A 22990-nucleotide genomic window follows, 5' to 3' on the forward strand; every position below is an offset into this window, starting at 1 on the left:
GTTTCAGAGCAGCTGAAAAGTAATTTATTTCATTTTACTTTCATCAACAAGTAAAGGTCATCCATCCAAAACCAGCTTTTCTGGATGCACACATTTCATTTGTTATCATATTAAGTAACAGAGAGTGGCAGTCAAATTCCGATATCTGTCAATCTCACTCAAGTTCTGTTAAATAATCTGTTCTGTTAAGTAATCTTTTACTTTCTATTTAGGTGCTTACACCATGAACATTGAACAAATGCTTGCTTGGTATTCAAACAAACTGCTTAAAGCAGAAAGATCACTTTTAAAATGTAAGGAATTTTATATCTATTTAATGAACCACTGAAAACTATATTTTCCAGTTAATATTAAATTATTTGGCATCTATAAAAAAGTGTTCTGCATATGTGGTTGCACCTACAAAAATCCAAAGTAACTCAAAATTTAAAAATACTTCTCTGACAGTCAAATATAGTGTTTCTCCTCATCTGCTGTACCAACTGCTAATAACGGGTGTCATTGGGACCTCGCTAGGAACTACAAATAAGCACAGAAATAACTTGCAGATACGCTAACTATGCTAATTAAGACTGTAGCTAATATGTCATGTCAGGTTATTTCTCTTTCTTTTGCAAAAATATCAGGTCTTGGCTTGGTTAGTTATTCTTGTGATTTAGTTTCTATATAGGGTTGTTGTCTGCATTAGTGGTCTGCTTTGGAACAATATTGCAATGCTAAAATAGACTCTCTGGCTGCTTACCCGGTGGTCTGTTGGTTTGGTTCTTTACACGATTTGGGTGTGCACAAACTATTTTCCTTTCCAAGAAGACTAGTGAGAGGTTTGGTTTCAAAACTGCTGCAAAGGTTCACGAGGATATTCAGCTCCAAACCAAGGAGAGGGCTGGGCGACCCTGGAGTCTTGTAGCATGAATCCTGCCTGCATTCAACCACAAGACTTGTAAAACAGAGCTCCTACAGCAGCTTGAAATGGTTTTCACACTTTATAAAGGGCCATCCACTTTATAACATGCTATATATGTTTTCTTCTTCACTGCCAGCTGCCACCAGGAACTACATCATAAAGGTCTTTGCCACTCCTTCACCATGAAAGAAATAAAATGATGACTTCACTTCAAATACATACTCAAACAGATTGGCATAAGGTAAAAATTGCTTATGGCTAGGTTTTCAACCTCAGGTTTCTAATTAATATTTCTTGCTTCTAATTTGAAACAATATTTGTTTGTTTGGGGTTTTTTTGGTGTGCTCTTTGTTTAAAGGGAGCAAAGTACATTCAGTTAACATGCATATTGCATGTGGTGTATATATGCACTGTGTTAACACACATTAACTGCCACCTGCTGATTAAACAAACTGAACACCAAACCAAGTTATAAAATCTCCTCCCACCTTCATATATTGGTACAATGCCTTCATTGTTCCGGCTTCGCCAAACTTTCTCTGTTGGTAAATCAGTCTGCAGGAGGAGTACATATCTGCAAAAGAAACTCTGTTGCTGAAGGTCCTACAATAGGAGCTGGTCAGAAGGAGATTGATCCTACACAGGAGGTGAGTTCTGCTGCAGGTATGTTTTGCAGCCAGGCATCTAGTCTCAGCTTTGCTAAGGAAGCAAATCATATGTGTTCAGGTCATCCTCCCCTCACTCTCCCATGCAGAACAGACAAAGCAACCACCTCTATGAGTACAGAATGATTTAAATGGATTAAATTTCCATGCATTCTACTTGCATTTTAATCTCCCCTAAAAACAGCTGGTTGAAGACAATTATGTCTGTCTTATTCATGACTCAAGACCTAAAAGCACAGAAAACGTGAAAGAAACTGGTAATAAAAAGGAAGCTGATAATACTTGCTGGAGCTGAAAGTGCAAAAAGGGATAGAATATGAATGAAAACTAAACAAGAATTTAAGTCGCTTTTATCTTTAAGCTTTCTATTTATATCAGTTATGCCAATAAATATGCTTGTTTCCTTACTGGGGAATAAATCCACCCCATTCCCCCATGACATATATCATCAGCATTCTAGCTGGAGTGGCTGCCTTATTTTCCTTGCTAGAGTTTTTCTGAAAGTCTAAAGGCAGGTTTCCTATGTCCAGTTATATATACAGAGGTCTCATGTATTTCATGCTGTCAATAAACTTCAGGATTGCAGGTTTCAGCTTGCTGCTGTGCTTCTTGCTGAGAGAGCTGTTTCAGAGCAATGCCTTCTTTCTTGTCCTCTCTGATGAGAGGGTTAAGAAAGAAAAATATTTTAATTCTCATATTATAATAATACCTGTCTCCACTTTCTGCCTCCTTTTCCCAATTACCCCTCCCCGACTCAGTACTTCAGTGAATTCAGTGCTCTGTTTCCCTACCTTCTATTTGCCAGGATGGCAGCAGTGGTCACTTCATTGCCTTCTGCAGCCGCTGCCTGTCACATTGCAGCACATCTCATCAGAGTGACACAACAGGAGCACATCTCTTTAGGACCACTGCCTCTGTCCATGGCCAGAAGCTTGGCAGTGGTGTCCTATACATTTATAAGCATATGTGTGTGTGGATATACACTATGTATGTACAGATGTACATAGGGGTATGGATGCAAAGAAACATAATGCATAATTGATAAATACATTTCAGGGAACCTAAAGAATTAGAGTGCTACGAATGCCACGTAATTTGTGTGTGCGTGTGTGTGTGTGTGTGTGTGTGTGTGCGTGCGTGCATGTGTGTGTGCATATAAAAGTATACATATAAGTATATATTTTTATTTATAAAATGTTGCAGGTGTGAAAAAATTACTAACGTGATTAAATATTTCCTGAAGTTACAGATTCTGTGTGCTAGTGTATTTTTCTGTAGAGGGAAGAGTGTTTATTATTTGTACCTTTTTCCAGCATTTAGACTCCCTGAGCTCTGACTTACATGTCTCTTGCTGTCTCCTGAGTTGCCTTAGGTTTTTTATTTCTAAGTTAACTTTAAACACAGAGGAATAGCTTTTGACCCCTTTTTTCCGAAACCCTAACCATACTGAAATTAATAGAAGTTTTACCAGTGTTTCTGTGAGCAAAATTTCATCTCTGATACTTCTTATCTTTCAGAAAATCCAGTTTTGCTCATAAAATTTCAACTACAATTCTGCAAAAGCATTGTGGGCTTTCTTATTTTAAAGATCAAGGGATCATTGACTTTAATCTGATAAAATCTTCCATTTCCCTACACTAATTTACTTCATCAAGAAGATTAGGATGTATGTTCAGAGATTTGAAACAAAGATACATAACAAAGATATCTGATCTAAATAAATGTCATATGACTATTTTCTGGTGAAGTTTGTTTGAAGGAGAATATTCTGTCTCACAGACTCAACAGTTTTGAAGCAAATTTAAGTCATAGTTGTTAAATATCTGTTAAAATTTTCCTGATATTGTAAAAATTACTTGTCTCTATAGGACTTTATTTCCACCTCTCCTTTACTGCATTTAAAGCAGTTTCAGTAATAATTTTCTGACTGTGCTGTGATTAAAACTTTATGTTTCTAAAAGTCTGAAAGATTCTTTCGGAAAAGGCATTTCAAAAATGAAAGCATTGTTATCACAAGAGTAGCATTTAATTTTGCTTGTTATGGTACTTTTAATTGGTAGATTTAAAAGTATTTTGTTAAAGGAGAGGAAACATCAGTCTCATGCTATAGGTACCTACGAGATAAAAAGTAATTCCACTCGACTAAACTCAGGTGAAAGGGAGAGAAAAGCCAGGAAGTCCTCCTATCACTTTGTTGTCTGTCCTATATGTGAGACTGTCAGGGTACCAGCAGATTCTAATTGTCCTGATAAAACTGTGCTGCCCTACAGCACAGCAACGTGCTTGTCAGTGAGATAAAGAATTCCTAACATTATTATTATTGTTTTTGATAAAACTTCCTTTATGAAAATTTATGATAGTTACATATTCTAGCAGAAATTCCTTTTACTTTGGCTGGAAGTAAGTCTCTGTGATACTTTACCATTTGTTTTGTGTGACATTTGACCACAAATGACCACACAGACCAGAGGCTGCATTCAAAAACCAGCTTTTGTGTTGAGCATTAGTGGGTCTAGTTGTTAGCTTCAAAGCTTCATTAGGGTGCCTAGACCACCTTCCTAACACAGAAAATCAGTCAGGCACCTAAGACTGGAGACACTCACTACAAGCAGTGGAAGAGTTGCCCAGAACAGGACTGAGATGTGTCCTCCTCCATGCCTCACCAAGACATACAGTTCTCTGAAGGAGTGAGTCCTTCTTGGAATGAAAAGCTGGGAAACCTCACTTGAGAGCAGTGAGCTATCCCTTTCCTTTTATAAAGAAACTATTGAATTTCAGCTTTTGAAACACAGAAAAACATTCACCCAAAATGCAGACAGGTTTTTTTGATTTTTCTAATGAAGGAGATTTAAACCTTCTCTTCCACCTTCTTTTTACAGTTAGAAACTGCACAGGGACTCTACCCTCCACTGCTGAAGATATGCCCCGGACAAAAATCATTAGAGAGTCAATAGGCAGGAGACAGAAAGAAGTCAAGGGAAAATAGTAGTGCCATGATTAGCAACTAGGTCACCAATGAGGAAGAAAGGATTCCCCACCTCTAATCCTAAAGCTCTTCACACACTGTAAAATTGGCATCCGTTGTTGTCTAGGAGCTAGAAAATCATTAAGGAAATTGAAATATCAAGTCTGAATTACTCAGGCTTAAGAAAGATTCATATCTAGTAGATCATAGCTTCAATTGCTGCATAAAGGGACTTCATCCTATGCTTGGTTTTTTTAATTCCGACAAACAAAAAGCAGCTGCTACCATTGCACTTCAGACAGAGTCTGCTCTGGTAGGCACATGTATATCCTTAGGGCTGAGAGCTGGGGTAAAAGCTAGTTTTATAGATTTTGAATGGCCCTTCCTTGTGAAGAATGAGTCCCTTCTAGGGATGTGCTGGCACCAGGCAGCTAAGAGCACAGGAGTGTATAAGGCAGAGGACCAGAGAGAGTTTAAGCATGACCAGCAGGGTTGCAGTTACAGTTGATGCCTAGTAATAGTGCCTATGTCTGGTTTGGGGCTCCTTAGGACTAGGGATAGCCTAATCAAACAGGAGTTTAGGTCCCTCATCATTCTTGTAGTCAAATTAGTCCTACCCACATTTGCTAAACTGTATGAATTCACAGGCTATTTGAAAAGGCAGCTGCCTGCCATCTACTTTCTTTATACCAATGTCTTTAAAGAAATACAGAATTAAGTTCTGCTGACCTGTATCTAGTTCTTTTTATTACTCTTTTGTAATTTATTTCCTTTACTCACTTAATTTTTTCTTGCATTTCCTCCTAGCTACCTCTGCAGACTTTCTTTAGTAAGTTCCTTTTTTAGTACGATTGTTTACATATAAAGTCTTCCTTGTGTAGTAGGAACAAAGGAAAACTTTCTTTCCACTTTCTAAATGCCTAACTTTAATATGTGCAGTAAAGTTGTACCAGAGAAAGACTATGGACTACAAACCATAAGATGGGAAAAAGACTACTTGGCAAATTGTATTTCTAAGATATAGCAAATAATGTTATATTGAATTGTTATTGTAGTAGCAGAATTTCCTTAATTAATTATGGATTTTTTTCTCTATTAAGAGTAGAATAATGTATGACACTAAAATCCAGTAAATGTACATTAGAGTCAACTGCTTTAACACTGAAAATATTTAACTTCTGTTAAAAAAAAAAAAAACATAAAAGACAATAAGATAAGAAATAGCAAATAGCTGGTCTGTTTTGTACAATGTATTGTCAATAGTCTGTGCCAAATATTCTTCATTCCCATATTACAACCTTGAGAGTTGCTCTCAGAGACATTGGTCTATATGTTAACCCAGACAGTAAGTAGTAAAAAGAAAACATCACCTTGGAACATGTAGGTCTTTTTAACTACTGATGGATTTTTTTCAGGCACTTGTTCCTTCAATCCATTCCTTTCTGAACTGAAGGATTTCTTTATTTCTTTTTTTTTCTTTTCTACAGAAAAAGTCTTTTCAGTGACTTTTGCTGTGCTTTGTATTTCTTAGCTTGTTATACTAGTAGTTCCAGCTCTCTGCTCTTCCTTTTGTTATTCACAAAGAGACACTCCAAGAAATTAATGACTGGTTTCTCTCAACTGCAATTTTGTTTTCTCAGAAGTCTGCAGTTTGAGAGGTTTAGGGATTGTTATTATTTTTATATATACTATCTAAAATATGTATTATATTTAAAATATGCTTTCATTCCTGTTATGTCAGGTTTTAGGCTTTGGGGGATTACATTTGTGTTTCTGTTTGTGTGTGTGAATACCTTTAAACTCCTTAGGAATATTTCTGAATTTACTTTGTGTGGGTCTTGCTCTTTTTCTCTGTGCTTGAGTAAAAAGCCACTTGAATCTGACTCTTAAGTCTTCAGTTCTTGTTTTCAGTGTCCTAACTTGGCTAATCTGTTTACTCCAGCAAGACACAGCATTTCATTTAAGAGTCTTGGTTTATAAACACCTTCTTAGCACTACCAACACAAATCAGTTTGAAAACATAGCCTTTGATACACAATGGGAAAATAATTGGTGCTCGTTTTCCATTGTTTCACTTTAGTACCAGTGTCCTTACATTCACAAGTACTCTCCAATCCATCACTGTCTTAGATTGCACTTTTCCCAGATGGAAAATAAGCAGCCATTGGTTTTTGCACTAGCATCTTACAATGGGAAAGATTTGTATTTTTCACTGATGGGCTTTTAAGAAAGCTAGACCAATGAGGAGCTTTGTTCAAAGCATTTGGACAATAAGCAGAACCTGGATAACAACTCTTGGCCATCCTGAGTCCTGTTGATGAACATTTAGTTACCTCTTTGTTCGGCGCAGTCAAGAAACCCAATTCATTATATTTGTAAAACAAATGCCCATCCTTCTACCCTGGGAGGAAATAAAAATAAAATTAAAAATTCTTATTTGCAAATATGGACATATTTTTTTAAAAAATAGACCTATAAATCATCACCTCTCTTCACCACTTTGTATTAGCAAATGGAGGCATTCTCCCTTTCAGCCACAGAGCAAATTGAAACTAATTTGAACACTTGAGTGGCTTTCTTTTCTCTCTAGGATGATTGTCTCTCTGGTAACTAGTATCCATAGCACATAAGTCTTTGCAAATTAAAGCAAGAACATTGACCTGCATCCTAAAAAAACAGTTACATCACTACAGATCCCAAACACAGAGATATAGTGAGTTTCTTATGGAAAAGGTGATAGGCAGGCAGAGAGTGAAATGTTAAATTGAGATCAGATTATGTGGATTATATGGTATTTTGCAAAGGCCTCTCAGGCTTTCTTTCTTAACTACAGAGCCATCTCAGGAGTTATGTTGCCACTGGCAAAATCCTGCAGATATATGCAGTTGCATCTGCTGAAAAAAAAAAGGCAGCATTAAATCCCAATTAAATTTTTTTGAGCTTGCTTATGCAGCAAGAGATAGCAGTGTAACTTCTGCAAAGTCTCTAATCATATCTACACAAACAGCTGGTGCTTAGAGCTCCAAAAGTCTTGCTTTGCTTCAGAACTAATATACTCTACAGTAAGTGCTCAATATTATAGGCAGGTATTTCTGCTCTGTCCTGATTCTGATTTGTCTGTTTTGCATGAAAAGGTGTTTTTCCATAGTAGTAGGGAACTATGTATTAGGAAATCAGCCACAAGCAAGTGTGATTCTTGGATGGGGAGTTTGGCTTACATGCACAGGAATGCCTACAGTTCTGCAACTTCATGCTCCATCTTTCTTTGGCTTAGTTCTCACTATTTTCACAGCTACTGTTGATTAGAGCTTTCTGGGGGGCTGGTGGCCATCACAAATACATAGATGGTTCAGGTATGTTATCTATATTTAGCTAGCTGGCTGCAGTCTTACAAGCCAGTCATAAAGCTACTGAAAAGCTCTTTCTGCAATTCTGGCAAAACCAGAGAGAACAGCAGTTTGCTGTTCCCAAACCTCATGGAAAGAAGGAAGAAAGAGACCACTTGCTTTTGGATCAGCTTTCCTTGGATCAGCTTCATTTTGTGCAGAGCCTTTTCAGGCCTTTTGAAAGAAACATGGACTGGCTTGTGCTGCATAACTAGGATGAGCTTTATATTCAGCAAGATAAAAAGCACTTTCCTGGCAAAGCAGAAAAAATTTGCTACTAAGCTACAGTGGTGAAGAACTCCATTTTCTGTAGTTAGCACAGAATGGAAAGCCACCATCCCTTTCACACATTGCTATTGGTCATAAACTAGCTTTGATGTGGACAAGCAAACGTGGAAGTTAAGGTAAAAAAAGTTCTGTCTACGTATGTTACCAAGGCTGGCAATGCTGCTGAGGTTCTGATTGCTTTACATGCATTTGTGCCAAGGAAGGAATAGAGAATACTCATGTACCCTCTGAGAAAAACTTAAAAGCTCATAATTAGTAAGCAACACAACTACCACGTGGAGTGTCCTGACACTAATACCAGATTGCCTGGAAAAGTTTCTTGCTGGTAGGACTTTATTATTTTTTTTCCATATGTAACAGTGGGGGTGGATATAGGGTCAGTCCAGTGTGGACTGCTGTGCTGTAGCCATTTCCCTCTGCTATTCTGAGGGATTCAGTCTGAGACATTAGTCTCTGGCTAATGTCATGGAAAGAAACCACTGAGCTGTGGCATAAGCAGCTGGAGAGTGACAGTGTGTGAGTGCCATGGGGAGAAGGAGGATAGATGACAGCCGCGAGGGAAGGCTGGGGGCTGCTGAGCCATAGCAGCATGCTGTATGTTGCACAACAATTTGGAGAAGGAAGCTGAGAATAGAGTTTTTTTCAGCCAGGCCTGAGGGGTCAAAATTCAGATATTCACAAAAAGCAGCAGTACAACACCTAGCAATTGATAGGAAGATTTAGGCATAGCCTTTGAAAATAGGGACTTTGTTGCTCCTGTTGTCCACAAAATTTTTTGCTTTCCTTCACATTATCATTTTGTACAGTGTGTTTTTTTCATAATTTTCAAGACAATTTTGAAGATGGGGATAGCCTTGACTTATTTATTCAGCAATTCTTTGCAGTTTTAGACTGCCAGCTTGTGTTCTTATTGCATGTTATAGGAATCTGTGTTTAATATTATCACTGAACACAAGGCTGAAAGGAATCAAGTGAGGTCATCTAGCCCAGCCCCAGGACCTGGGGGTACAATTTAATCTCTCATTGCTTAGTGGTGCTTGTCTAACCTGTTCTTATCAGTCTCCAGTGACAGGTTCAGCACCATCCCTAAGCAATCTGTCTTAAAGGCTACCTGTCCTCAGGGTGCTCTTAGATCATTTTTCTAAAACCATCCAAAGTAAAAATTACCTCCACTGAATAAAATGATTCTATACTGTTCTCAAAGTGCAAATACACAAAACTGGAATCTGAGGAACTGAACAAATAACCTGAAAACAAAGGAGGTGGAGAGGGGAAGAAATAGAATGTTGTAAACAATAGAATAAAAATATGCAGTCTGAGATCAGCAGCTCATTCGGCTTTCAGCCTTTTAACTGTGTGCAGCTCTGTTGAGCCTTTTCATACTGAACTGTTTTCAGAAATCTGTGGACAGGCATGGAAATGTGTGGAAGCAAGCCTGTGTCTGGATACTGTGGGGGGCTGAAATTCCACCCTTCTGATTGTGACAGAGAAGGCTTAACGGGGAGCAGTGAGAGTTAATTTCAGTAAAAAGAACTCTTCAGTCTCAGAGAGCTAAAGCACAAGCAGTTTTGGGGATGTCCATACAGCAGTGACTTGGAGATGAGAAGTCACAGGCTGGCTATCCTGAGACAATCAGATTTCCTTTTATAATGCAGGTGAAAAAGCCCCAGCTAATTGTAAGTGTGCTCTAAGAAAATACAGCTTTTCACTTATAGATATGCCATGGCCAAGGCTGGTAAGATATGCCAGAGGACAGGGAGATTAGTTTCAAATAAGTCTTCTTTCTAACAATAAAAATTGTTTGCTTGTGAATCGTATCAGTTCCCACTGCATTCAACTGTCCTTTATAGTCCAGGAGCATCTACCTAGCTGTCTGCTTCTAAATGGGCCTACTTCTGACACCTCTGTTAGCCTCAATGTCCCTCTGCTCTTCAATCCTAGCAAGTCAGTGGACCAGAAACACCCAGGAGTGATCCTCAGAGTCTGTCTTGAGGTTGTTAAGTATTTCTGCTTGAGTGATCCTGAGACTAAGTGATGATGAAGACAAGAATTAGCCCTGAATGCTTAAGAATTCTAAGATTCTAAAAGTAACTAGTGTTTTTTTATTCATTATTCAGTGTCCATGCTTTCAAGAATCTTGGCTTCAGCTTTCTTTCAAAAAACTGTCCTTTTCTTTTGGAAAATCTCAGTATTAGAGTATTAATGAACGTTATACCTCTGCAAATAGTGACATATTTTGGGCTATTGGAAAAACCTTGAGGAACTGGAGAAATTGGTGCAAAATATACCAGGGAAAGAGACATTGATATTCTTGATGAGCAGGGTTGCATTTTCTCCCACTTGCCATGTTACATGACCAGAAAAAAACCCATACTTCACCCTTCTGGAATGGTTGATCAGTCCCAATTGCAATGAAGCCATGATAAAACAGTTTCCATAAAATTGTCTTCTATTTCTTAATGAAACAATGCGTTCATGAAATAGATGTATTTTTGCCAGCCTTGCCTGGTGTACTTGGGGTTAACATTGCTGGTACCCTGTAACTATCTCCCTGTTTTTGTTGCTGCTAAATGGAGTTGCTTGCTGATGGAATGCCAAGTTTTGGACTTAAAAAGTAGCCTTGCTAAGTTTTGTATGGAGAAAAATAGTCTTCTATGGATGAAATACTATACTTTCAACTTGGGAAAAAGCACCTAGAAAATACTTGTTAAACCACAACATTCTGAAATGTACTTTATGACAAAACTATCAAAAGCACCGATTTCTTCCAGTTGGCAAAAGTCTCAGTAAACACATCTCTTTGACAAAGTTTTCTTTTCAGAATCTGCATGCATGGGGGAGGGGATCTGCAGAAAGGAAATTTGTGATTCTGTGGTAGAAGGAAAGCCATAAAAGAGGAAGGGTAAGCTAAGGTTACTTGGCTGGATGTCCTGTAACAAATGTTTCTTCAGTGTCACCTTTATAGTGAGAATTACAGTGGGAAATTGATGGTTATCTTGGGCACAAAAGAGAAGATGGAAATAAAGAAATATGGAAAAGACTTCACATTTTGGAGAATATTATGAGAAAATATTATATGAATTCTTGTGCACCACAACCTATATGTCCTAACAGTACAGACAAGCTAATTCTCAAGAAAATCCCTTCTAACCCAAACCATTTTATGATGCTATGAAAATAGTGTTTGTCAGCAAGTGCTTACCACATACCTTCATTGTATTTACTGCTGCCTGACTGTGAACAGAAGTCAGTCCCCAAAACCATGAAAGCAGAGTTTTGCTGATCCATTCTAGAGAGGTTCCTCAGTCTGCCTTGTGAAGCATAGAAGCCATTACTTCTGTTAGCACTTCATCCTGAAAAATTACTTCTATTCCCAGTGTACATCTTATTACTGGAGGTAACACAAAATGGAATACAAAAAGAGAATTCCAGGGAAAAAAAAATCCTGTCCAGATCCTCAGATTAAGTGGTATTTTTAGGAGTCTGCTCAGGTCTTCTGCATCCTTGCAGGCTTCTCATTCAATTTAATAATGGATCTTCCTTTTAGAATCTCTTTCCACCATCCCATTAGCAGGAGTTCCAAAGCCAAACATGCCAGTGATGCCTATCATCTACTGGATCTATGAGTCTCCAAAATGAACGGTTAGTTCTCTGAATCCTAAAGATGAAAAACTATGAAGGACTATCCTGGATGTAGGCTAGTGTTTTGGTGAAAGGCAAAATCTAAGAATCAGGATCCAGATCAGGAGAAGGCACATGAGTTCAAAAAGCAGCAAAGCTATGAGAAAAAAATTGATGCAGAAGGGATAAAAATAGGTAAACTCTCCTGTTTGACATTGTGAGATGTTAATATTGGTACTCAAGGTAGCACAATCTACAGGTGTTTACCTTCACATTGGCACTAGAGTTTAAAAGCTTCCTATACAAATGCAACACTCTGGACACACTAGAATTTTAAGCAGAGAAAAGAATGCACAATGTCTGGTCATTTCCTATGTAGCAAGAATTGCCATGTGATGATGCAGAGGTTTTTATTAGTTAGCAGAAGATCTTAGTGTAAAATAATCCCTATCAGAGAGACCTGAATCAAAGGGTTTTAAACTGGAGAGTGACTACATTACCAGGCATAATGTTAAAGTTCTTTTCTGATTTTTCATCATCCTTTTCAATCCCTAGAAAACGATCAGTTCCTGTGAATAGACACCTTTCCCAATCTATTGTCAAAACTCAGCTCATGCTACCTGTTCAGTGAAAAGCTATACCTGTTCTGTGTGTTGGTTTCAATAGCACAGAAACAAAGAACAGCATTACATGAATATCAGCTCAGCCTCTTGTTTTTAGCTTGAGCTTTATCTCTTAGAACTGTTCAACCTAAATCCCTCCTTCCTCAGAGATCCCATTCTTTCTTTCATTGTAGTAAGGCAAGGAAGTAGTCTTTGGCTCTCACACGTCACACCTCCCTTCCAGATATATTTGCCAGCAACAATCAACATAGGCTAAAAATAGCCAGTATGATGTTGTTGTAAAGCCACATATTTCTTTCAGAGGGATTTTAACTGATAAGGAGAAGTGGAAAAGCCATGGACACAACAGTTCCTCTCCTTTACTCCCCTTAGGTTCATTTTGCTGAACGCAGAGAGGACCTGGTGAATAATGTCCTATGGAAAAGGACATAGACAAAAGTGCCAGACTCACATACCACTCTGTTTTATATAACTGTATCAGGTGTTTCTGCCCTGACAGTGGGAACAGCCACATGGACTCTGTGGAGAGTGGACAGCACTGCCCCATGCCATACCTGGCCAAATCCAGAAGGATTCAACACACCCTCTGCAGGGCACGGCTAAGCCCTGCAACCAAGGCGATGGCACCTCTGGGAAAGTGTGTGAAAGAAAGAGACAGACAGTGGGAAGTGGGGAGGGAAAAATGTGAGAAATAACCTTGTGAGCACCAAGGTCAAAGAAGAGGGATAGGAGGAGGTGCTTCCAGCACTAGAGCAGAGATTCCTCTGCAGCCCATGGTGACCCAGGGACAACTCCATGCTAGAACAGGAAGATGTGTCCTGAAGGAACTGCATCCCATAAACACCCACTCAGGAGGTTTTTTCCTGAAGGAACTGTATCCCATAGGAAGGAAGCATTTTGGAACAGGAGAAATGTGTGAGGAGGAAGGGGCAGCCAGGAGGAATCATTGCAGACTGATCACAAACCTTCATTCCCGACCTCTATGCACTGCTCAGGGTCAGGGAGGAAGTGGAGGAGTTGGGAATGAAGGAGGAAGCTGAGTCTGTGAAGAAATTGAGCAGGAAGATATTATTTTAAGTTTTGGTCTTTAATCTATTTTAAATGGCAATAAATTGCATTATTTTGCTCCAAGATTAGCCTCTTTATCCTTTGACAGTAACTGGTGAATGATCTCCCTGTCCTTACTTCAATTCACAAGAATTTCATTTTACTTTCTCCCCCTACATTTTTAGGGGGAGACAGAGACAGTGGCTGCATGGGTGTCTGACAGCCAGACAAGGTTAACCTACCACAATAGCTAAAATGAGAATTAAGACGTGCTGCCTGCCCAAAACAAGGGAAGATATTGCAGCAAATTCCCTTTTGTTCAAGATACAGTGTTAGAGTAAAGCTAAGCATGACATTGCCTCCTTTTCCCTTTCCTCAACAATGGATGTCAAAACATTTTTGTTGTAACTGTAGTGCTACATTCATGCATCAGTTTTTACACTCAAAAAAGCAATAAAGTTATGTGGTATTAATGGATCTCTGAATCACATGCTACCATGTCTTCATTCTGAATTTAACTACTTGTTTCACAGGTAGGAGGAGATGAGTTATGAAAATGCTTTAAAATGCCTGAAATTCAGTATCTCTTTTCTGTGACTACATTTGGGAGCAAAGGTTAGCAATAAGCTACCCCTAACTTTGTTAGATTTCACAAGAACCATATGCAAGAGAAGTTCTGAAAAGATATTGATCACTTTTGTCAGGAAGAGACAGCCAGAGAGAGAACAAGGACTATGTAAACTCCTCACCCTTTTTTCCCCATAGAAAATACCAATACCTCACAAAGATGCAACTATCTCTACTTTTCCTGATTTTTAACCCAAGGCTGGGGCATGAAAACTTAATCAAAGATTTAAGGACAACTGTTTATTCTTTTTTCTTTATATGGGAACTATGTGAGGCTGCATTCCCTAGCTCTTTTAGGTATCCTCTGAAGAAGGCATGGATGTTCATCCCTACTTAGCCATAAGACATGAACTAGTTTTCTAATAACAGGTTTATTGATTACAGAATTAAAGTTTTAGTTTCTTCCTTTTTCAATCCTCTGCTCCCATATCCTCCATATACACAAAAATATGAATGGAATGCAAATCTGCAGCATTTTATCCCTTACACACTCACAAGGATAGAATCAAACTGTAGTTTTGTCTGTCTTTTGTGCCTCAAATGTTTGGCCTGGATTCTATGCCAAAACCCCCTGAATATATGTACTGATTCACATCAAGTATGAGGTGTATTAAAATCCAGGTTTTAATTTACATCAATGAATTTTAAAGTGAAGAGAAGAAATATTATCACTTTGTCACAAATGTCACCCATGCCCTGTCCATTCAAAGGAAGTGTCTGAAATTACAGTTCAGTGTTATTGCAGTTCTATCAATTTTCATATATGATTGCTTTAACAGGAGATATATATGTGATATAATACCTGATGTTATTTTCTCTCTTTTCCTCTCTTTTTTCTCAGAACAAATTATGACATCGACATCTAAAGGAATTTTCCGGCCATTTTTTATTATCTTCATTGTCCTTGGTTGTTTCATGGCACTTATATTAATTTATATCAAACCAACAAATAGCTGGATTTCTGGTCCTATAGAATCAGCCAGTTCAGTTTTGAAAATGAAGAACTTCTTTTCTTCCAAAAGTGATAATCTTAATGAAACTACTGTTTTGATCTGGGTTTGGCCATTTGGTCAGACATTTGATTTAACATCCTGCCAAACGATGTTCAATATCCCTGGGTGCCATCTGACTATTGACCGCTCACTATATAACAGATCCCATGCTGTTCTCATTCATCACAGGGACATTAGCTGGGATCTGACTAATTTACCTCAGCAAGCCAGGCCACCATTCCAGAAGTGGATTTGGATGAACTTGGAGTCTCCAACTCATACTCCACAAAAGACTGGCATTGAACATCTCTTTAACTTGACCCTGACTTACCGGCGTGATTCAGATATTCAGGTGCCTTATGGCTTCATGATGGTTGGTACCAGTTCCTTCACATTTGAAGTCCCAAGTAAGGAAAACTTGGTTTGTTGGGTTGTAAGTAACTGGAACCCTGAGCACGCTCGAGTCAAGTATTACAATGAGCTTAGCAAATACATTGAAATCCACACCTACGGACAAGCCTTCGGAGACTACGTCAATGACAAAAACTTGATTCCAACTATCTCCACTTGCAAATTCTACCTTTCATTTGAAAATTCAATCCACAAAGATTACATTACTGAGAAACTTTACAATGCTCTTTTGGCTGGATCAGTGCCAGTTGTACTAGGCCCTTCCAGAGAAAATTATGAGAATTACATTCCAGCAGACTCTTTCATACACGTGGAAGATTTTCTCTCCCCCCGAGAGCTGGCAGAATATCTTCTGATGCTTGACAAAAATAACAAGATGTACCTTAGTTATTTCAACTGGAAGAAAGATTTTTCAGTGCATCTTCCTAGGTTCTGGGAATCACATGCATGTCTTGCTTGTGATCATGTGAAAAGACACCAGGAATACAAGTCCATTGGAAATTTAGAAAAATGGTTTTGGAATTAATTTGTGTGTGTGTGTGTGTGTGTGTGCATGTGTGTGCACTTTTTTGAAGAAGCCAGAAGGAACTTCAGTCCAAGTGGAGAGGAAAGGAAAAGAGTGGAAAAAACCAGGAAAAGAGAACATTGTGACATGGTTTATCAGCTATACTCTCTTGGCTATCCTATTTATATTTTGTAAGAGATTTTAAAAGATCAGCAGGAGTAGTCATCAATACTTAGTTTCAAATTATAATAGACCTACTAATTATGTGCACTGAAGACTATTTGATTGTTTATTATAAATTCAAAACAAGATTTTCCACATTTTCTGTGAAATGTGTCCCAATCGTACACTTCAAGTGGTCATTTTTAACAACTGCTTTTTATTTTTAACATTACATTTTCTGTTTAACCTATTTGGAAAATAAGGAAACAATTTTTAAATGCCAGAGAAAACTCTAAGAAAATAATTTGCAGTTCTGGTCTGAAATATATTTGATACTGCAAAAGACAGTAAAATTTAAATATGTTCATCTTACAAGTTAAGACCAGAGTAAAGTACAATGTCTAGCATTACAGGTGTCATTAATTGCCCCCCTTTATAAGAGTAATGAACATAGAACTATAGTTTTTTAAAGGCATTATAATAGTAGACTGGTTTTGTTTCTAACAATAAGATGTTTTCTAATAAATAGTCCCATTAAGGTACTTGAAGAATATATCTATTCTTACCCTCTGAAGAAAAAGTAAGCCAGGTATAAAGTTGACATATATCCAATCTTTGAGTGTTTCCAAATGCAGTGTGCCCTTAAGCCTCATTGTGTTTCAGGTATTACTAACCTGAACCAGGGCTGTAAGTGATACAGAGATAAACAGATTTTACCAAAGGTGTTTGATTACATCAGCCTCATGCACTCCATTCAGCTGGTAATGATGGATTTTTAGAAGTAGCTTGCTGAGAAATTTGAGAAAGCTCTCTTATATAATTTCAAAAATAATAGTGACTTTTTCCCCAATTCTGTAAAGACTTGTTGAACTTCAATTGTAGCTGGACACCATGATGTTATGACTCCTGAATGTGGAAACAAAATTACTAAATAGTTAATTTTCTGAAGAAATATGCTGAAATTCAGCAAGTAAGCTATCAGGTTGACATACTCAACCTTTTAACTTACTAAGCTAATGAATTTTGGGGTCTGACAATATTTTATGTGACAGGTATAAAAAAATGCACTCCTCAGAGCAGCAGTTGCTATCAATATTTGATAATATGAGTAGGTTCTTAAGTATTAAATTTGCTCTAATGGCAAATACAAAGTTGCAATTATTGTCATGATGCCTGCTTTTAATGTGTCATTTGATTTTATTACTTTCTTTCAGCTAAGACATAAATATATGAATGCCATATATATTTATACATACAAGGTTGGTTTACTGGCATAAATGTATGGATATGTTTTGGTATCAAACAAAAACCAGTCAGCCTGGATTTTCAGGTCAAAGTGCTACAAATCACACCTTATACTGGAAAAAAAAAAAGAAAAATGTTCAACTGGAAAAACATCTTATGTGATGTGTATAAGAACCAGATTAAGCAACATCTAGTACCTAAGATTAAACTTGCAGACAACATTGTTGAAGTAAGGAAATGAGGGACAAAAAATGACAAATATTTAGCAAAAGGTTAAGGTGACTTGTCCCTCTAGGCTGGAATAGAAACACAGAAGGCTGTAAGAGTAACGTAATTTCTACAGCTTGAAACCCCACAGAAAAGTTACAGAATCACTTCTGCTCTCTCTATGACTTCAAAAGATGTATTCTGATCCAGATATTTATTTTTATTATTTATTGCTTTCTTTAAAACCTAGTTTTCAGTATTATGTGAATCACCTAAACTCATCAGCATTCCAGAAGGAAACAATGTGAGCTTACTTTGAAAATTAATGCAATACAACAAAACCAGGTCCTCTAAAAATGAAGTGCTGATGTGGATTTAATGTGAGTAGTATTTTATCATTTTGAAGGCACATGGCTATAGCTTACAGTCTATACTAGAGGACATTATAGTGTTTTGTTTTGAGGAGAACTGTGAAATTCTCAGCCACTGAATATACCACTGGTTTAGCTCAATGACCTGACTTCATCAGAGCTGGAATTTGGAAGTTCTTTGCATTGATCTCAGCAGAAGGTGAATGTGCACAATCCTTTATTTCATTCTTCATTTCAGATTGTGGGAGTTGCCCTTGTGTAAGTCCTTAGGTCGAATCAGACTGGTTTCTTGGCAGCAAGTTCAGCTGATGAGTTCTTAGAGTAATAACAAGCAAACATAATAATAAGATATGTGACTTGCAGCTACAACTATCAATCATTGTATACACAGAAAAATTGTGAAATACATGCTGAATTTTAACCTTGTAAATAATGTCTTTAATTCTGTAAGCATGGTATCCAGTCAGCATGGTACATTTTGGGCTGAATTTTAAGAAATGTGAAAGTCTTTTGATGGAAGTGGAAAGAGAGATGTTCTCGTCACAGAAACTCCACAGAAGGCTTGTATATGTTGCATTCAAGATACATTGCTAAAATTGTTTCAAGGATTAGTAAAACAGGAGAGAAATCCAATACAGAATTATGGAGAAGAGTCCTGACCAAATCCTAAAAAATATACGTGATCCTAATGCCTCACTGACATTCTTGATAAGTGTGGGCTAGAATATATGTGAGTCAGCTATTTTATGCAGATTTTAAGGCAAAGTGCTTTGCTGACAGATGAAGCATTATCGGGCATGTCCAGCCTACATGGTAAATGATGTGAAGCAGTGAATGTAAAACATCTGTACTCCATACAGGCATGCACAGAAGTTGTCTACCTAGACCTAAATGCTTAACCGATTGTTTCCAGCCTATGTATGACATTCAGCATTGTGAGGGCTGTGCTTCTTCAGTGACCTACTCTACAGGAACAGCTAGAATAAATAGACTCAAATAGCAAATCACTCTGAAGGATAAATGGGCAAAATTAAATAATTACAGAAGGGTAAATTACATGGAATTAGACAAAATAGAGAACAAGATATTATGCTTTTGTACCATTGGCAAAAGAAGGTACTTGTACCAGAAAAGAGAACTGGATGATGAGTAATCACACCAGTAAAACTCTTCTCTCAACTATTTTGTTTCAGACATTCAGTTCATTTTACTTGCCAGCCTGCAATAATCTTGCATATGCACTTGTCTCAAGTTAACTAGGCAGCAACTGAAGATGGAAAGTAATCATTATTTTTCTTTTACAATGGCTTACTTTGGCTGTTTTTAGGCTCTGTGTTGTGCACTGAGCTATCAATATTACTGCCTTTCTCAGTGTGGAAAATGAGACACAAACCCAATAAAATACTAATTGCAGACGCATTGCTACCCTACTGAATGTGAACAGACAACAGAAAATCTAGCAGAAGATCCTTCTAAAGCCGACTTTTCCTTTCATTTCATAGACACTCAATGACCACAGCAACTCTTGCTCAGTATGAGACCTCCATTCCTCAGTGAATCCTATTGCCAGTTTCTTTGACTGCCTCTTGCCATATGAGATGACTGTATTCACAGTGACTGAGGTCCACAGAACATGTGAGACATCCTGCAACATATTTGTCTTTTAAGAAACAGATGAAGTAAAAGTTGGACCTAGAAAGTAGAAATGTGGGAATTTGTAGAGTTTGTGCAGCCTGAGTGAGATACATGAAATGGACACCACTGAGCACAGTAAACAACTACTTAACTCTTTCAAGCTGCTCATGCTTTTTTTATGAAAATAGACTTTAAAAAAACCCGTGCATAATTTTCCCCCATCTCTAATCAAGCAAGATTCAGTTAAACAACCAATGACTGTTCCTGATTATTCAAGAAAGGGACTCCTGTTGCCCTTGTATTATACTTTTCATTAGACGAAAAATTACATTTCGGCACAGAGTGAAGTTTTTCAGTAAACTAATCATACCTCTTATCTTATTCAAGAATTTCTATTTTTTTTTTGATTTTGAAGTCCTCATGCAGCAATACTCTCTGGACTTGATTCAAGAAGGACCTTAAGCACATGCAGATGACCATGAGACTTAAGCATGCATTTAATTTTAAGATCATCTTAAATGCTTTGAAGCATTGGAGGTTTTATTGCCTTTAGGAAGTATGCAAAAGAATTCAATCTATAGTCAACAGAGACCAGTTTGTGTGGCTTCTTTTGCATCATGTGCATCCATCCAGTGAGTAAATAGGCTAGTCCACACTGGAAACTGTTTAGATTAATTCTAGCTTAGTGTCTATCCAATAAACCTTGGTCCAACTGACCTGCTTCAGCATCATATATGTGCCCTCACTGCCTGGTGCCATCCCCTCAGCACAGCACTCCAGCTTACTGCCTGTCCATGCTATGCAGGGTGACTGAACTTCCATGGGACATAAGTTGAGAGTAACTGAGGCTTGCTGAGATAGTATTTCAGTGACTCTCTTAGGAAGAAAGCATAAAAACTGATCATATGTGGATCTTTTTAATCCGGACTGAGTGTGCCCCAGAGAGGTTCAGTCTCAACCATATCTGATTTTCCTTTTGGAGGAAAGTATTTGATTCAGTCTAAATGAGACTGTGAGTAATCACCGTGTGCAAAGTGGGAACAAGAGGTGTCTCTATGCATGCTGACATGGAGGCTTCTGACCCAATTAAAAAAAATGGTGAAACATATCAAAGACTCAAATGTTTCCTTTGTCAAAACTGGTACATTATTGAGAAGAGAGTCCAGATATTTATATATCTCCCAGCTGGTGGGCTTTTCCATTAATTTTCACCAACAGTTCTGTTTTGGCTTTTTATTTGTTTTTAAAAGAAGTGATTTTAAAATGTTCGAAATCAAGAAATATGATCCATACAAGATAGATATTTCAGCTGTATCTTTTACTCCTTGCTTGGGATCTTCCACCCGAGTTAGTAGGTGATTTGGGAGATTACTGTGCTAGAAAAAAACAAACAAACAAACGATTGAGCAAAGGGTGGAATGGCTTGGGTAAAAAAATAACCATCTTATTATTCATGGATGTTTCCCTTCTAATATTTGAATAACTAATTATCGTGCAATAAGAAATTCCACCTTCAGACAATTGGTGTAAAATGCATACTGCTTAGACATGTTCATAAAAAGCACAGAAATGCCAATAAATGGATTAAATAAACCATGCAGTATTAATTTTAGTTCATGGCACAATTACCACAGAGTGATACAGATGATAAAACCATAAACTCATTGAGAAATAACTAGGCCTACAGACATCACCCTACAGTTTTCATACTGGAATAAGTCACTTCATTACTCTATTGAAAATGTAATTAATAGGTAATCTTCTATGTCACCATATTCTCTACACAATTAACTGAAACCAACAGTCTCTGTGCAGTGAATAGTTCAGCGATTTGCCCTTGTGGCAGTTCAGAGATCCAGTCATGAGCTTTTGACCTCCAGGTTAACAGGCCAAATTACGAGTAGGTTGGTACAGACCACTGTTTGGTGACCTCTAGTAAACGATTCAGTGGTCTCAGGTTATTCATTCCTGCTTTCAGACAAGGAGGTAAAGAACTGAACTAAGACGCATCTGACACCTGTGCATTTCTTGGCACACATGGGATGGCTCGGGACACTCTCACTGCTGGAGCCTATGCCCTGCCTGTTTATGATTACACAGAAGACTGCTGTTCCACGTAATAAGGGAATTGGCATTTTTTTGAGGGGTGGTGCCAGTCTGTACAAATGAAGTATTCATACATGGGGATACTCTTCATTAGCAATCCTAAGGAAATTATTAGGCTTGATACAGCCTGTTTGGATCCAGAGGCAGTGACATGCTCGATTGCAAAATGTGAAAGATATATAGTAAACCAACAGATCATATATATATATATATATATATATATATATATATATATATATAAACTTGGGATAAATTTCCTTTAGAACCTTGAAACTCTAAATAAACGTTTTGCAAGTCACCAAATGAATCATCAGTCCTTCTCTTTATATCAAGATAGGGAAAACTAGTCTGACATATGCTGTTTACCACTTAGTAACACACATATTATAAGAGCTGAGATTAAAAAGTTTGGAAAGTTAACTCCCTTGGTGCAATTTAATGTTTTAAAGATTCATTGGATATACTGAAGATAAGCAAGTGAGAAGCTTTTCCATCTGTACAAAATCCTAATGTGCCAAACTGTTTCCAGTGAATGAACAAAACACTTAAATATACTGACTTTTTATTAGGATTTGAAAAATCTTCTATTAACGCACTGTAATTTTGCACTATTTTGTAAGAAAATTAAAAAAAAAGGAAAAAGAAAGAAGAAACTGAAAAATAAACAGAAAAAAATCTAAAAACAGATGCCAAATGTATAGTTTGTAAAATACTATTTTTATGACATAAGATGTCATCACATTGTGAATATAACTGTGTTATTGTAAACTGTGAAAAAATGTGATGTTCTGTTGTGGCACAGCCTACTAAGGGCCATTTCTAATGCAGAATAGTCACCTGACCTTGTTTATATGAAACATATTCATAAATCGCTTTTATACTTAATTTTTGTAGACTATTTTTCCACATTTGCAACACAACTGTTATTTTATATCAAACATTGATTTCACTTTAAAATATTGTTTAAATAGGTGGGTGAGTGTCTTAAATGTGCCAGAGATTCAAAACTGTAACTGATAATTCAGAAACTATTCTCTGCCAAACTATAAAGCTACTGAAATCAATTATGTTTTTTGAAACACTGTCAATAAAGGATAGTTTCTACCCCATGGTAATAATGAAAATCTTACATTTTCTGGGATAAATTCCTGGCAGTTATGAGCTGTGTTTCCCAGCTGTCTTTGTGTATGTTGGGGAAACAAAACTGTGTGCCATAGCTGAACATCATAG

At 37.4% G+C, this 22990-nt stretch overlaps 1 protein-coding gene across 4 annotated transcripts in view; it reads left to right on the forward strand.

The window, feature by feature from the left end:
* Window positions 1-21956, forward strand: part of FUT9 (fucosyltransferase 9) — a 103977-nt gene extending 82021 nt beyond the window's left edge. The window contains exons 1-3 of one of the 4 annotated variants that reach the window (XM_071548788.1): window positions 1116-1145; window positions 1459-1551; window positions 14968-21956. In XM_071548788.1, coding sequence (XP_071404889.1) covers window positions 14976-16055 — 1080 coding nt within the window. In that variant the 5' untranslated portion in view covers window positions 1116-1145; window positions 1459-1551; window positions 14968-14975 and the 3' untranslated portion in view covers window positions 16056-21956. Of the gene's footprint in view, window positions 1-1115; window positions 1146-1458; window positions 1552-8240; window positions 8325-8453; window positions 8534-14967 lie in introns of those variants that run through there. The other 3 variants (XM_071548787.1, XM_071548789.1, XM_071548786.1) reach the window with 3 other exon arrangements.
* Window positions 21957-22990: the final 1034 nt, after the last annotated feature.

The sequence above is a fragment of the Pithys albifrons genome, chromosome 2, assembly GCF_047495875.1.
Source record: "Pithys albifrons albifrons isolate INPA30051 chromosome 2, PitAlb_v1, whole genome shotgun sequence".
In the NCBI taxonomy this organism is placed as follows: Eukaryota; Metazoa; Chordata; class Aves; order Passeriformes; family Thamnophilidae; genus Pithys; species Pithys albifrons.